Source organism: Pseudorca crassidens, chromosome 6 (assembly GCF_039906515.1).
Source record: "Pseudorca crassidens isolate mPseCra1 chromosome 6, mPseCra1.hap1, whole genome shotgun sequence".
In the NCBI taxonomy this organism is placed as follows: domain Eukaryota; kingdom Metazoa; phylum Chordata; class Mammalia; order Artiodactyla; family Delphinidae; genus Pseudorca; species Pseudorca crassidens.
Genome location: NC_090301.1, coordinates 78,580,044 through 78,594,403, shown reverse-complemented (window position 1 = coordinate 78,594,403; position 14,360 = coordinate 78,580,044). Strand labels below are relative to the sequence as shown.

General features: G+C 38.1%; 1 protein-coding gene and 1 long non-coding RNA gene across 41 annotated transcripts in view; one reads left to right on the top strand and one right to left on the bottom strand.

Moving 5' to 3' along the window:
• The window catches only part of NEB (nebulin), a 225,507-nt gene that overhangs the window by 82,277 nt on the left and 128,870 nt on the right, over positions 1-14,360 (bottom strand). For all 37 annotated transcript variants that reach the window (XM_067741962.1, XM_067741928.1, XM_067741963.1 and 34 more), the window contains exons 79-90: positions 11,084-11,287; positions 9,584-9,688; positions 9,330-9,437; positions 8,625-8,936; positions 7,733-7,936; positions 6,837-6,941; positions 5,839-5,946; positions 4,123-4,434; positions 3,093-3,296; positions 2,264-2,368; positions 1,564-1,671; positions 405-716 (exon numbers count right to left, since the gene is read on the bottom strand). In XM_067741962.1, the coding sequence (XP_067598063.1) occupies positions 405-716; positions 1,564-1,671; positions 2,264-2,368; positions 3,093-3,296; positions 4,123-4,434; positions 5,839-5,946; positions 6,837-6,941; positions 7,733-7,936; positions 8,625-8,936; positions 9,330-9,437; positions 9,584-9,688; positions 11,084-11,287 (2,187 nt within the window). The remainder of the gene's footprint in view (positions 1-404; positions 717-1,563; positions 1,672-2,263; positions 2,369-3,092; positions 3,297-4,122; positions 4,435-5,838; positions 5,947-6,836; positions 6,942-7,732; positions 7,937-8,624; positions 8,937-9,329; positions 9,438-9,583; positions 9,689-11,083; positions 11,288-14,360) is intronic.
• Positions 1-14,360, top strand: part of LOC137226655 (uncharacterized) — a 169,694-nt gene that overhangs the window by 59,544 nt on the left and 95,790 nt on the right. For all 4 annotated transcript variants that reach the window (XR_010944460.1, XR_010944463.1, XR_010944461.1 and 1 more), the window contains 2 exons: positions 7,659-10,057; positions 10,732-13,839. This is a non-coding gene — a long non-coding RNA (uncharacterized lncRNA). The remainder of the gene's footprint in view (positions 1-7,658; positions 10,058-10,731; positions 13,840-14,360) is intronic.

Genomic DNA, 14,360 nt, shown 5'->3' with positions numbered 1-14,360 from the left:
AAATTAATAAAACAATGTTGTGAAGAATACCAAGTTCAGGGAACCTAGTGAGTGTGGAGCATGCTGTTAACCTTTCAAATTAATTTCAAGGAAGACAGCCCCTATCATTCAACTGAAGAACCATGAAGATGCCTATGTTTAATAAACTACAAACAGTGCACACATTCACAAATCTATAGAACAATTCTGGTAGCACCAGTAGCAATGAAGATGAAAACCCTCTGAATAAGCCCAGCATTAAGGCTTGTGATTAACAAACTTGGTAAAGTACTAAAGGGAAGTAAGTGCTCAGGTAGGGAGAATTGCATTTTCCTCAGCACTGGCAGGAGTGACCGGGCAAAGCTGTGGAAGGCTGTCTTCCTGGGCAATAGCTCACCCCTCAGGCACCACAAGCAACAACTTACATCACTCTGCAGGTCATAGGCTTTCCTGGCTTGGATCACATCATTCTGGTCAGGAAAGCAAGACCACTGGTGTAGGTAGCGGCGGTAGTCCACATCGCTTGCTAACGCCTGGCCTTCTTTGGCAGCATTGATGGACACCATGTCTGCCGGGATGGTGATCTTAGCCTTGTGGTCATTGTAGGCCTTTTTGTACAGCCTGTCATTCTGCATCTTCAACACATTTGCTGCCCAGACCAGTTTAGGGTCTTCCTTGGCATTGCGACACCCAATGTAATGACCCTTCTGTTTCTCGTAAGCAGTTTTGTATAGATACTGGTGGATGTGAACAGAAGAAAGAAGAATTGTTTCTCCAAACTCACTTTTTCTAGACAGCCTACTCAAATAACTCCATCTCCCTTACATTACCCTTTTTGGGGCACTGCTTTTCTTTGAATTCATACTATAAGTTTTATACTTCTTGATACATTGGTTTGTCTTCTGTAAGCATGACAACATTGTGAACACCTCAAAGGCAACAATGGTGCGTCTGGATTCCAATATAGCGTTGCCCACTGTTTCCCAGACTTCAGTCACTGTTTGCCATTCTCACATGTTTTGCCACAAAGCACCACCTGTACTTCATACTTTACTTTGTCAACTTGATTCTTTGTCTAAATAAATATATTTTAAAGTTTAAACTTATTTAATATTTTTATTTTAAAATTTATACTCCTATTTAAATGGGAAAAAATCAGTATTTTTCTAGCACACATCAAAACCAACGTAACTATTTTAAAAATGCTTGTCCATGTACTGCATAAAATTATCACAGGAACCCCCTATGTATGCTGCACTTCAACAAACAGTAGAGTTCTTTGTACCCACTGGATCTCTGTAAGTGTTCATGCATTAACTGATATTGAGAAGATATTGAAAAGAAAATAAAAATCTGTGCTTAAACATACGGAGAGCAGAACCAAGCAGAGAAGTTAAGTGGGTCATCAAATTGTTGTCAAAGTTGTTCTTGAATTGGGGATTTTAAAGCACGACACTAGTAACAATGCCCTTCATTCTATTAGATATAATTCCTGGGGAATTAAATTAAAGATTAGTACAGTATTAACTCTCTGAGTGTCTATGAATTAGTGTTTGTTAACGCTGGGCAAGGAGGAGCTCTCACATCACTGGCAATATCTCTGGAAGCCTTGGCATGCTGGATCCCGATGGCATCTGCTCTCAGGTCATAACCCGTTACCTTGACATCTTCCCAAGCTTGCTGATACTGTTTCTGCAAATGGAGAGTTCAGTGCCACAGTCAATATGAAGAGGAAGCTACTGAGTCAGCATTACCGATGTGTTCAAGAATATGTTAACAGTTACGATGAAAAATTAATCTCCCCTTAAGATTTATAAAATAGACTGGTTTCATACTGAACTTAAGCTCCAGTACATTTTTAATGACATGTAGTAAAGTTCTTTTCCAGTAACTTTTTTTTAAAGAAGGGAATTTAAAAGATAGTAAATCATGTGAAAGTGAGAAAAATTATACATATTGTTTGGCTTTTAAAGGGAAAAATCAATGATAGGCCACTAAAAAGAGAACTAAGTATTACTATACATGCATATATATGTTTTGATGTCGTGTGTTTGGCATAAACCACCGCATTTTTCTTTCCAACAAAGATAAGGACACACATCTCTATATTATAAACACATACGTAGGTGTGCGAGCACACACAAATGACACTTATCCTTAAAGACTAGAAGTAAAAGGAATATTAGGGAAATGCCTTTTGCTAAATGCTCTCTGGAGCATTTTGATGAGAGGTTTGGTGAGGCAGAGAACACTGTGTGAAGCAAGTGGATGTGCAGGGCCTTACGTTGCTGATGTGCATGGTGTTCATCTTGGACTGCAGCATCAATGGAGTGTCAGCCGGTACATTCACATTTGCCTTCTCTTTGTCCCAGGCGTCACGATACAGTGGCTGGTAAAAATGAAAAACAAAGGATCGGTGATGAGTAAATAAGCCAATTACCACATGAATAAAATTACAGGTACAATTAAAGGTTTTCTTTGGATGTGTTCAGATGTAAATGGAGATCACATTTTTTTCTTCATCTGTGTTTTTATTTAGAAGGTGCCAAAAGTGACTTCAGCAAGAAGAATACATTCATGTGTGCTATAATATAAATGTAAAACGAGTCAGAAACATGATAGTAAATAGATCCTCTTCTGTTTATTCACATGCAATTATCTGGCAGGTAAGCTCTCATTGCAGGTGATTATGATAATCCACATTGCAAATCAAGTCCTGGCTTTCTTGGCCTAAATAACTGTCATAATGTCTAATATTGGGGCTGCCCCTGGACCTTTCAACTTATTTCACCGTTGAATAGCAGTAAAAAGGTGGCGGTTTTGTGATCATTGTATTAACTGGTGGACCTGTATTACAGGCAAGGTCTACAAAATGTGTTCAAGGTGTACTTCAGAGAATATGGAACATGAAGATGCCTACCACACTTCTATTGACCAAAGAATTATCTAAACAAATGAAATGTTGATGCCGTTAATTGATGGGCTATATGAAATTCTATCTGGATACATGAATGTTCAACATTCTAATCCTGGTGTTAGCAGTTTAAAGTTCACAGTTATAATTTTTATTGAGAGTTCTTCAATGTGTCTGAACATAGCATCAATTGACTTACCTCACTGATCTGTACAGCATTGATCTTTGCCAGAATAACTTCAGGGGTATCAACAATGCTGGTGAATTTGAGGGCCTCAGGCCTTGTGCGATACAACCTTTCATTCAGGAGATTCTGGGCATTCTTTACTCTCATCGCTTCCACGGAACCCTCTGGCAACCATCCAATACCCTTCAGCCATTCCAGGTCTGATTTGTACACGTTCTACAAGAAGGAGAGGACCACAGAGTACAGAAGAGTCAATTTGCCTACTAGAGCACGGATGCCAGCAAACCACACACAACCTCTACTTAAACCAGCTGGGTGGCCAGTCCCACGAAACTCAAGGATCAACATTAGATGTTAATATTTGAGCGTTACATCTCTGGCACACATCTCTGGGAGAAGTTCAGAGTATCCTACAGGAACTGGAGCAGGGCTAACAACTAGCACTTGTGGAATGACAGACCGCAATGGCACATAATTTTGTTTTTATGCAAGGTTGAGCTTCTGTGCTCACTACTTGAAATCTGCCTTTTATGTGCCACTGGGGATAACTTCTGTAGGAATTTGGGAGAAAAAGTTTCTTAGAAGCACGTATAATGAAAAACAAAATACATACTTATATCTATGTACACCTCTCCTCTTTCTCTCTCTCTAAACATATTATTTAAATATATATATATACACACACACACACACATTTTTTCCTGTGTGTGCCAGATAAACTTGAAATCCAACATTTTTTTATGCTTACATCTGTTTCTGACATTTAGATACCTGATCATGCAAATATAATGGATCAGGACAACTGGGATTGAAATTTTCTACTTAGTTACATAGAATAAGAGAGTGATTTTCATCTGATGAATAAGGTCTTATAAGAAGGAATCCTCTATAAGATAGAAAATATTCAGAAACACTCTGCAGAAAAATACAGAATATGTTAGATTCTATTAAGATTACTGTTTAAATTACATCCTTAAGGAATATTCTGTGATTAAACACATAGACACACATCTCCCCAAGAGTCTGGAGACAGGATACGCACATCGCTCTGCAGTTCGTAGGCTTTCTTTGCCTGGATCACATCATTCTGGTCTGGCAGACACGTCCACTGGTGCAGATAATTGCGATAATCAACGTCGCTAACCAGGACCTGGCATTTCTTGGCCTGAACAATGGACATCATGTCCAACGGTGTATTGTAGATTCCTTTAGACTTCTCATAAGCTTTCTTGTATTCTCTGTCACTCTGGATCTTGGCAGCATGTATAGACCATACCAATTTGGGGTCATCTTGTAGGCTGCGGAAACCCACGTGGTGGCCCAGTTGCTTACGGTAACCTTCTTTGTATTTGTACTAAAGTTGTAAAAAAATAAGATAAAAAGAACATATGGACATAATGTACGAAGAGGACTTTTCATTAAATGGTTTCGGAATATTTTTTTAGCCTCAATGTAAATTGGCTCAAATTGGTAGTTATTATATATTTTAGTTCTCTTTAAGGAAATTAGGGCTATTTTAGATAGTTTCACAGAGGACATGAACAAATCAGGAGGGAAATAGTATGGTGAACAAGAGTAATAAAAAAATAATAGCTAACATTTACTAACAATCACTATATGTCAGACACTATTATGAGTGCTTCAAATGTATTAGGTTGATTCATATGAAGTTGCTGAATTTTTTTGTTAAAAATAGTTGAATCGTGGCAATTATAACCTCATTTAATCCTCAGAACATCTCTATGATGTGGATATTAGTATTATCACATATTTCAAATGGGAAAAGTAAGGCACAGTGGGGATAATCATTGTCCCTAAGGTTGCCTGGCAAGTGGAAATTAGGTCAGTACCAAGGGTACTGAAGGTACTTCAGGTAGGAAAAAGTCATATGTGTGGTTTTGGAGACAGACAAGAAAGGAGCATGCTTCAGGAATGGAAGACAAGGCTGTCGGTTTGAATCAGCAGATGACAACAAAAGGCCTGTGGATAAGAGTTTCCACCTATTTCACACTTGTTCTCAGTGTCTTAGGACAAGAGTAAGATCATTTCTGTTTCTTTCCTATATTTGGATAACATAGGAAAGTTTGGAGAAAAGGGAGAGAGAGAGAGAGAGCTGGGAATAAGGCAGATACTATGGATTGGCTATGCCTTTTTAGAGATAAAAATGAGAAGTAAGAAGGAAGAGACAGCTGGATACTAGGACAAAAACTAGAGAAGAATTTGAAGAAAAGGAACAAAGGTAGCTTAAAGATTTGGAGCTGGGGGGCCTTGGTAGAATAATTATTTTGACTGCTGGTACGTTTTAAAACTACTGTTAAATGAACTTCAAAGGGTTTCTCAGAGGAGTATACATACGCCTCCAGCATAAAATCTTGTATATAAAATGTGATCTCGGTCTTAAGTCTTGTATAAAACTTTCATCTGTGATTTATATTTATGGAGAATGTCCTAAAGATCTGTGGGATAAAATCACATTGTATTGGTTCCTGAATTTTTCCCCAGAATTTGGTACAGATCTTCATGATATTTTACTTCTACTTAGAAACAGCTTAGAAGGTATTTACACATATACTTCACCTATGTTTACCTCAGTGTTTTTCATCCCATGTTAATATTATAAAATAAAGTCTTTAGCACAAGGCAAATGCAATTGTTTGCATAGAATTAAAAAAAAAATCAATCCAAATCAAAATTCTTGAAAAATATTCTATTTGTTGTATAGAGAAGAAAATCCACAAGGAAACAGAAGGAGCTGTACCTCACTGGCAATTTCTCTGGAGGCTTTGGCATGCTTGATTTCAATGGCATCTGCTCTCAAGTCATAGCCTTTCTGCTTGGCCTCATCCCAGTCTTTCTGGTAGAGTTTCTATTGAGGGAAAACACAGGTTTGCTTACAAGAATTGAAAATCAGTAGACATATTCAAAGGAGTCATGATATGAATCACAAAGCACAATGTAAATGAAGGCGGCATAAGAAAAAACAGTCGCTTCTGAGTCCTTCTTTTGGTTATTGCCTATTTACTTTGTGGAATGCAGGGTACTTGTGACTACAATTTTAAAGCTAAACATCTAAATCTACTAGTATTTGAATTATTTGCATTCACCACAATATAGTACAATGTGAAAATATCCCATTATACAGTAATGGGAACTAAGAATCAACTGTGAACCTAGAGAACCTTCATCAAGTTACCATATAAGACTTGATAAGATTTTTTCCCAATGTTGCCCTTTGACTTTTCAAAGGTCCCTGCTAAAGGGATGTGAATAGACATCATACCTATCCTACACTTTGCATATAATTAAAAGTTTGACTTTTCTTATGGCCTTGAAATGTCAAACAAGAAAGTTCTGGATCAACCAAGAACCTATCAAGACAACAGAGACTGTTATCTCTTATACTTACTTGTGTAAGAGGCACTTTACTAGGGATTTCATTCCTCTCAATTAATATACAATGAAACTGAGCTGTGGACGTTGGATATAGGACAATGATTTCAAGGTTGAAAGAAGGACACCAGTGAGATTCAGGTATCCCACCTCTTGCAGTGCAGGGGCCCAGATATGTATCGAAACTAATGTTTGAAAGAGAATTTCCATTCATACTGCATTGGGAATGGTAGCCAAAGAGGAAGTATCTAGCACCCAAAGCTGTCAACCTTTCTAAGGCAGGTAATTTGTCCATTATAACACACCCCATAAGCTGACAGATATTGTCCCATAAAGACATTTACACTTCATATTTATGCCTCTTACATTGCTGATGTGCATGGCATTGATTTGGGCTTGCAGTATGACTGGCATGTCAGAAGGAATGCTTATGTTGCTTTTATCTTTATTCCAGGCTTCTTGATATAGTTTCTGTGGAGAGAAGGAAAATATTATTTTAATACAGCAATAGAGATGGATATCTGAACATTAAGCCTTAGCAACTATTTAACCTGGGAAAATGTTGTTATAGGTTTGCAGTGGTTAGTTTTTTGTGTCAGCTTGGCTAGGTCAGCGTACCCAGGTATTTGGTCAAACATTATTCTACATGTTTCTGTGAAGGTATTTTTTAGATCAGATTAACATTTATACCAGTAGACTTAAGAAGGTCTTAAGAGAAAAAAGACTGACCACCCCTGAGCGAGAGTAATTCTGCCAGCAGACTACCTTGGGCTTGAACTGCAACTCCTGCCTGGGTCTTGAGGCTGCTGGCCTACCCTGCAAACTTTGGACTTGCCAGCCTCTACAATCATGTGAGTCAATTCCATGAAATAAATCTCTCTCTCATACCTCTTATTAGCTCTGTTTCTCTGGAGAACCCTGACTAATACAGTGTTCTACCATTTAACGTGTAGCATTATGCCACAGGTTTTGTAATAAGTATTTGCTTTCCTGAGTTGTAATGGAGTGACATTTTTTATTTTAGTGCTTCCAGGTCTGTGTGTGAGGTAGGGGAAAGGCACCTTGGCATTTGTCAGAGTTCTACTTAGCATGTGCCTTCACTAAACTAAACTAAGAGATTCTTAGAGTTGCTCCAAGCACTTTAAGTCTTTGAAGAGAAACAATCTACTTTCTCTGTTTCATCCACAGATGCTCCGTTTGGGTGGCATCTTCTGAGAAGATAGTCCTGCTAAAGGAGAGCCTGGCGGTAGGATGGTTCTTACCTCACTCATTTGCAGAGAATTGGCTTTTGCCAGGACAACCTCTGGCGTGTCGACAATGGAAGTGAATTTCAAGGCTTCTGGGCGTGTCCTGTAGAGTCTTTCATTCAGCAGGTCTTGAGCACCCTTCACCCTGGTCATTTCTACTGAGCCTTCTGGCATCCAGCCAATGCCACGCAGCCAATCCAGGTCTGCTTTGTACACATTCTACAGAGACATTAGACAGAAATATTGTTCCAAGTGCTAGACATAGCATCCCTTAATTGGAAAGTAAGTTCACGGGGTTGAGGGGTTGATAAGCACAGGAGATGGTGGTTCCAAAAAAGTAGGACCCGAGATTTTACATGAATCAGGGGTTTCAATATCCATGACAGAGTAATTTGTAAAAGCATAATTTTTTATGCTAGCCATGAATAAGGATAAAATGGTAATAATGCTAAATTCCATGGTAATTATTTGATATTTCAAAGAAATTATATAACTGGAAAACAATTTAAAGATATTGTGCCAAATCTCATTTCATTTTCATCCTGTAATAGGATGAAACTCTGTTAAGTGTTTTGGATATAGTACAAGAGTGGCAGTTATTTTTTAAATGTTCAGATAATTTATGCTTATTTGAAATATATTTTCATTGCCAGACAGTACAAAGGACATGAAAAAAGTAGTCTGGAATCTAGGCCAGGGAAGACATGATCTAAGTAGGGTTCTTCATCTATGTTCTTTGATTCCCATAACATAACTCCTAAATACGGGTTTTGTTTTAACAATGTGAATGGCTCCCCCTGAGGTTGTGCAGTGAGCAACCCATGGGTCTGTCCACAGAGGCACTGTCTGTACAATTAACAAATCTATGTCCTCCCATTCCTCCTTTCCCAAAGATCACGTTACGTACATCACTCTGTAGTTCATAGGCCTTCCTTGCTTGGATAATGTCGTTTTGATCAGGTAAGCACGTCCAGTGATGCAGGTAATTTCGATAATCAACGTTACTGACCAGAATCTGACATTTCTTGGCCAGCAAGATGCCTAACATGTCCACTGGGCTACTGAACTTGGTCTTCCACTTCTGGAAATCCTTCTTATACTCTCTTTCACTTTGAATCTTCCCTGCATGTATGGCACACATAATCTTGGGGTCATCTTCAATGCTCTGGGCTCCAATGTGGTGGCCTTTCTGTTTCTCATATGCTTCTTTGTATTTGTACTAAAACATAAGAAATATATGTTTAAAAGCCCAGTTTTAAAACCATATGCATGCTGACAATTAGACAACATGAAAACCCACAAGCAAATGGATAAGAATTTCATATTTTGAATATTTTGACATCTCTGAACAATTTTAAACTGTTTTATGCTGTCATAAACGTAACAGTAGTGTAATCATATATCTTCACTGCTGAAAACTTTTTCTGCAACAACTCTAACTACAATTTCAAAATCCGTTTTTCTTCTCTGAGACAACAAAGGGAAAGGTCTTGGAAGGTAAGAAGCATGACTGGAGGGGTATATGAGGAAGCAGTTACAAACTGTGGACCACCAGCTGCACTGTGGTGGTTCAGCAAGGTGAGACCAAGGGGGTTAGACAGAGAGCACTTACGTCACTGGCAATGTCTCTCGAGGCCTTGGCACTCTTGATGGGAATAGCATCAGCTCTCAGATCATAGTCCTTCATCTTTGATTCATCCCATCCCTTGGTGTAAAGTTTCTAGGTGGAGGATAATACACAACAGAAAAAGAAAAGAGTTATAGAAAGTTAACAGGCCACTTCCAGTAAGGAAGGTGGTAAGATGGGAAAAGTATTTTAATTACTCCTAGACTAAAGGCTGACTTAACAATCAGGAAATCTCTTACTTGGCTTATATTGGCAGAATTGCTCTTGGCCAGCTTGATTTCTGGGGTGTCCGGCATCACGTGGATGGAGGTTTTGTCAGTATCCCAGGCTTCTGTATATAAATGCTATGGGGGAGGTGAGGTAAAACCCTTTGTTAAAGCCAAAACATTGCAGTTATTATAAAATTTAACTCATTTAACTGTAAAATAGCCTTTGAAAACTTATGTGGAGGTGAGGGAAGCAAAAGGGTATGGGGAGAGTAAATCATGGCAATATTTAAACAGACATATGATCGTTTCATAGCCAATATAAAGCAACATCATGATCTCAATTATTGATTCTTTTCATCCAGTGACTCTCAAGCTTACTCACAGAACCTTCAAGGATGGAGCTTGGCTATAGAACTATGATATAGTAGAAATCCCTAGACTTCAGAATCAATCCCAAGGTCAAACCCAACTCCCTGATGTCCAAGCTGTGTGATCTTGAGAAAGGTACATAGCCTCACATGCCTCATTTTTTGGAGGGGGATAATCATATCTTTCTCATTAAGTATTTTTTTAAACTTTATACTTACCTCTTTTTTTTTTAAGTTGGGGTGAAATTGGTGTATTACTTTATTGAGTATTTTTTCGAGATTAACTGTAACATATGTAAAGTGCTTGAGTCATAGTAGGCACTCAACAAATTTTATGTTTCCTATTGTTATTATCACTGTGACTGCTGTTGATGAGTGTGGTACAGAATAGAGTTTCTGGAGTTTTAATATCCCAGACGTTGGAGTTTGCTATCTGAGAGTCAATTTCATATTCTGCACTGAGCCCTCATTCTTACTACCCAGATATTTGGAAGACATTCAGGCAGGTGTGGGAGAATTCAGAAAAGTTCAATTCAATCTCAGCTGTGCATATTAAGGGCCTACCTGTTGGATAAAGAAATTAGCCGAGTATAAATAAACAGATTGCCAGCACTCTGGAGGGAAAAAGTGATCATCGATCTTGTACAATAAAAATGAAAGCAGCAATAACATCTCACTTTCCAAAGTGGGATTTCTACCACCTATGGTTTTGGAAGCAAGTAATTTGAGTTGTGCACTGGCACTGCTATGCACACTGTGTTTCCAAGACTTCTGAACAAAATGCAAAATGACTGTATATTTTTTTTACAGGATGGATAAAGAGATGCTGATGCCTTGAGTCTGCTGTGCCAAGCAGAATGTGTAGAGAAAAGTAGTGCATTTGTGGATGTCTCTGGGTCACTGCTCAGAAGAGTGTATGCCTTACTGCAGAGAAATTGTCCTAGGCTGTACTTCCTCACCCACCCAGAGAATGAGGGGACACAGGGTTGAGAGAAGCATGCAGGTCCAACTAGGATTCAAGCACATGCTCTGTTGAAGGCCTGCATGAGAATTAGGCCCATCACCTCTCCTTTCTCTGGAAATTCTCTAGGACATTTCTCACTTTATAAACCCAGTCTGTGGAAGGTATGACACCGGCAACTGGCAAAAGCTGGAGACTCACCTTGCTCATGGTCAGGGCATTATTCTTTGCCAGGACAATCTCTGGGGTGTCTGTAATGCATGTGAACTTGAGCTGGTCTGCAGGCTGGCGGTACTTCCTGTCACTCAGGATTTCTCCTGCTCTCTTCACATTCTCGACCTCCACAGAGCCAATGGGCACCCACCCAATGCCTCTCAGCCACTCAAGATCAGCCTTGTAAATAGCCTGAAAATGAAACAATGTCAAATATGTGCAGAAATTACCTCCACAGCCTGATGTCTAATCTTGATTTAGCATGGTGTATACAGATGGTGTATAATTCTGCATCTTGTGTAAATTTCGGGGAAGACACAGGACTGCCTTACTTTGGTGTAGAATGGCTAGTCCAGCACTTTGTCCCTGAAGGTAGTCAATGTTTGCTGTTTTAAAGACCTATGAAATCTCTAATAATATGTGATTTCATCAATGAAAAACCATTTTAAGGAAATTCCTGCCTGCCTCCCGATACAAAGTGTTTATTCTCTGATTTGATTGCCTATACCTCTTTGTATGGGAATAATTCTCTGTTAGAGTATAGTTTGTTCCTATCTCTTTGGGCAGGGGCCTTCACAGCCATTGTGCACCAAAAGAAAGGATGAACACTTCCACATGCTAAATCCACGTGTTTTCTCGGGACAACAAAAAGGGATCTTTTTTCAGATGATTCTATACTCATGTTTCTAAGCCAAAGAGTATATATATTTTTACTCTTACTTATCCTCAGTCCCTCTTCTTGTGTTGTAGTTCAAGTAAAAAAAAACCGATATTTTATCCTGCTTTCATGTTTCTTCTTTGAACTTAAATAAATTGGCTGAAGGAGAATTTTTCTCAAAAGTAAGAGTAACAATTCTTTTTGTTTTTATGGCTTTTTGCGAAACTCTTTTTTACAATGCCACCACTTTTATCATTCTTCCAAAAGTGACTACTTGTCAGAGCCTGATCAAAAAACAAGGAGCTACTATACCAGTAAGGTAGTATTTGAGTCCCAAGGACAATCTACTGGCTGACAACAAAAATACTTAACATATTTCTAGGGAGACACTGTTTTCAGCTTCTTAGAAAAATTGTCTTGATATATATAACTCATTCTTATATTTCCTTCCACAAGCTATAATAGATATTTTCTATAAGTTAAGTAGTCAGAAAAATGATAATGCAATAAATTCATTTGGAAAATCCGGTTGCATTAAATCAGGATTTCTTAACCTGGCATCAATGAACTTAGATAGAAAAAACATCTTTATTTTCATTAACCTCTAACTGAAACATAGCATTTCTTTTAGCTATAACTATAGGCAACAGATTATGGTAGTATTAACACTACATGGAATTTTATCAGCAATAGAAGTCATAAATATTTTCATATTTTATTACAGTTGTTGCAGACATCTTGCATATTTATGTTCATCACTTCTTTGAAATTAAGCTAGTTTTACACCCAATGCTAGGTCTTTTTATTTAATGTGTTAATAAAAAGCATATATATTACCACACTGTTGGGGGGAATGTAAATTGGTGCAGCCACTGTGGAAAACAGTATGAAGGTTTCTCAAAAAACTAAAAATATATTGGGTTGTTTGTTTTTTTTAATATTGAGCTGCATGAGCTGTTTATATATTTTGGAGATTAATCCTTTGTCCATTGATTCGTTTGCAAATGCTTTCTCCCATTCTGAGGGTTGTCTTCTCATCTTGTTTATGGTTTCCCTTGCTGTGCAAAAGCTTTGAAGTTTCATTAGGTCCCATTTGTTTATTTTTGTTTTTATTTCCATTACTCTAGGAGGTGGATCAAAAAGGATCTTGCTATGATTTATGTCAAAGAGTGTTCTTCCTATGTTTCCCACTAAGAGTTTTATAGTGTCTGGTCTTACATTTAGGTCTCTAATCCATTTTGAGTTTATTTTTGTGTATGGTGTTAGGGAGTGTTCTAATTTCATTCTTTTACATGTAGCTGTCCAGTTTTCCCAGCACCACTTATTGAAGAGACTGTCTTTTCTCCATTGTATATCCTTGCCTCCTTTGTCACAGATTAGTTGACCATAGGTCCGTGGGTTTATCTCTGGGCTTTCTATCTTGTTCCATTGATCTATGTTTCTGTTTTTGTGCCAGTACCATATTGTGTTGATTACTGTAGCTTTGTAGTATAGTCTGAAGTCAGGGAGTCTGATTCCTCCAGCTCCATTTTTTTCCCGCAAGACTGTTTTGGCTATTTGGGTTCTTTTGTGTCTCCATACAAAAATGGGCAGACCTAAATAGACATTTCTCCAAAGAAGACATACAGATGGCCAAGAAGCACATGAAAAGCTGCTCAACATCACTAATTATTAGAGAAATGCAAATCAAAAGTACAATGAGGTACCACCTCACACCAGTTAGAATGGGCGTCATCAGAAAATCTACAAACAACAAATGCTGGAGAGAGTGTGGAGAAAAGGGAACCCTCTTGCACTGTTGGTGGGAATGTAAATTGATACAGCCACTATGGAGAACAGTATGGAGGTTCCTTAAAAAACTAAAAATAGAACTACCATATGACCCAGGAATCCCATTACTGGGCATATACACTGAGAAAACCATAATTCAAAAAGACACATGCACCCCAATGTTCATTGCAGCACTATTTACAATAGCCAGGTCATGGAAGCAACCTAAATGCCCATCGACAAACGAATGGATAAAGAAGATGTGGTACATATATACAATGGAATATTACTCAGCCATAAAAAGGAACGAAATTGGGTCATTTGTTGAGACGTGGATGGATCTAGAGACTGTCATACAGAGTGAAGTAAGTCAGAAAGAGAAAAACAAATATCGTATATTAACGCATATATGTGGAACCTAGAAAAATGGTACAGATGAACTGGTTTGCAGGGCCGAAATTGAGACACAGATGTAGAGAACAAACGTATGGACACCAATGAGAGAAAGTGGTGGGGGGTGGGGGGGTGATGAATTGGGCGATTGGGATTGACATGTACCCACTGATGTGTATAAAATGGATGACTAATAAGAACCTGTTGTATAAAAAAATTAAAATTAAACAAACAAAAAACCTAAAAATAGGAGTACCATATGACTCAGTAATTCCACTTCTGGGTATACATCTGAAAAAACCAAAAACACAAATTTGAAAAGATACATGTACCCCAATATTCATATCAGTATTATTATAATTGCCAAGATATATAGAAGCAACCTAAGTGTCCATCGAGAGATGAATGGATAAAGAAGACGTTTATATATATACATAACAGAAT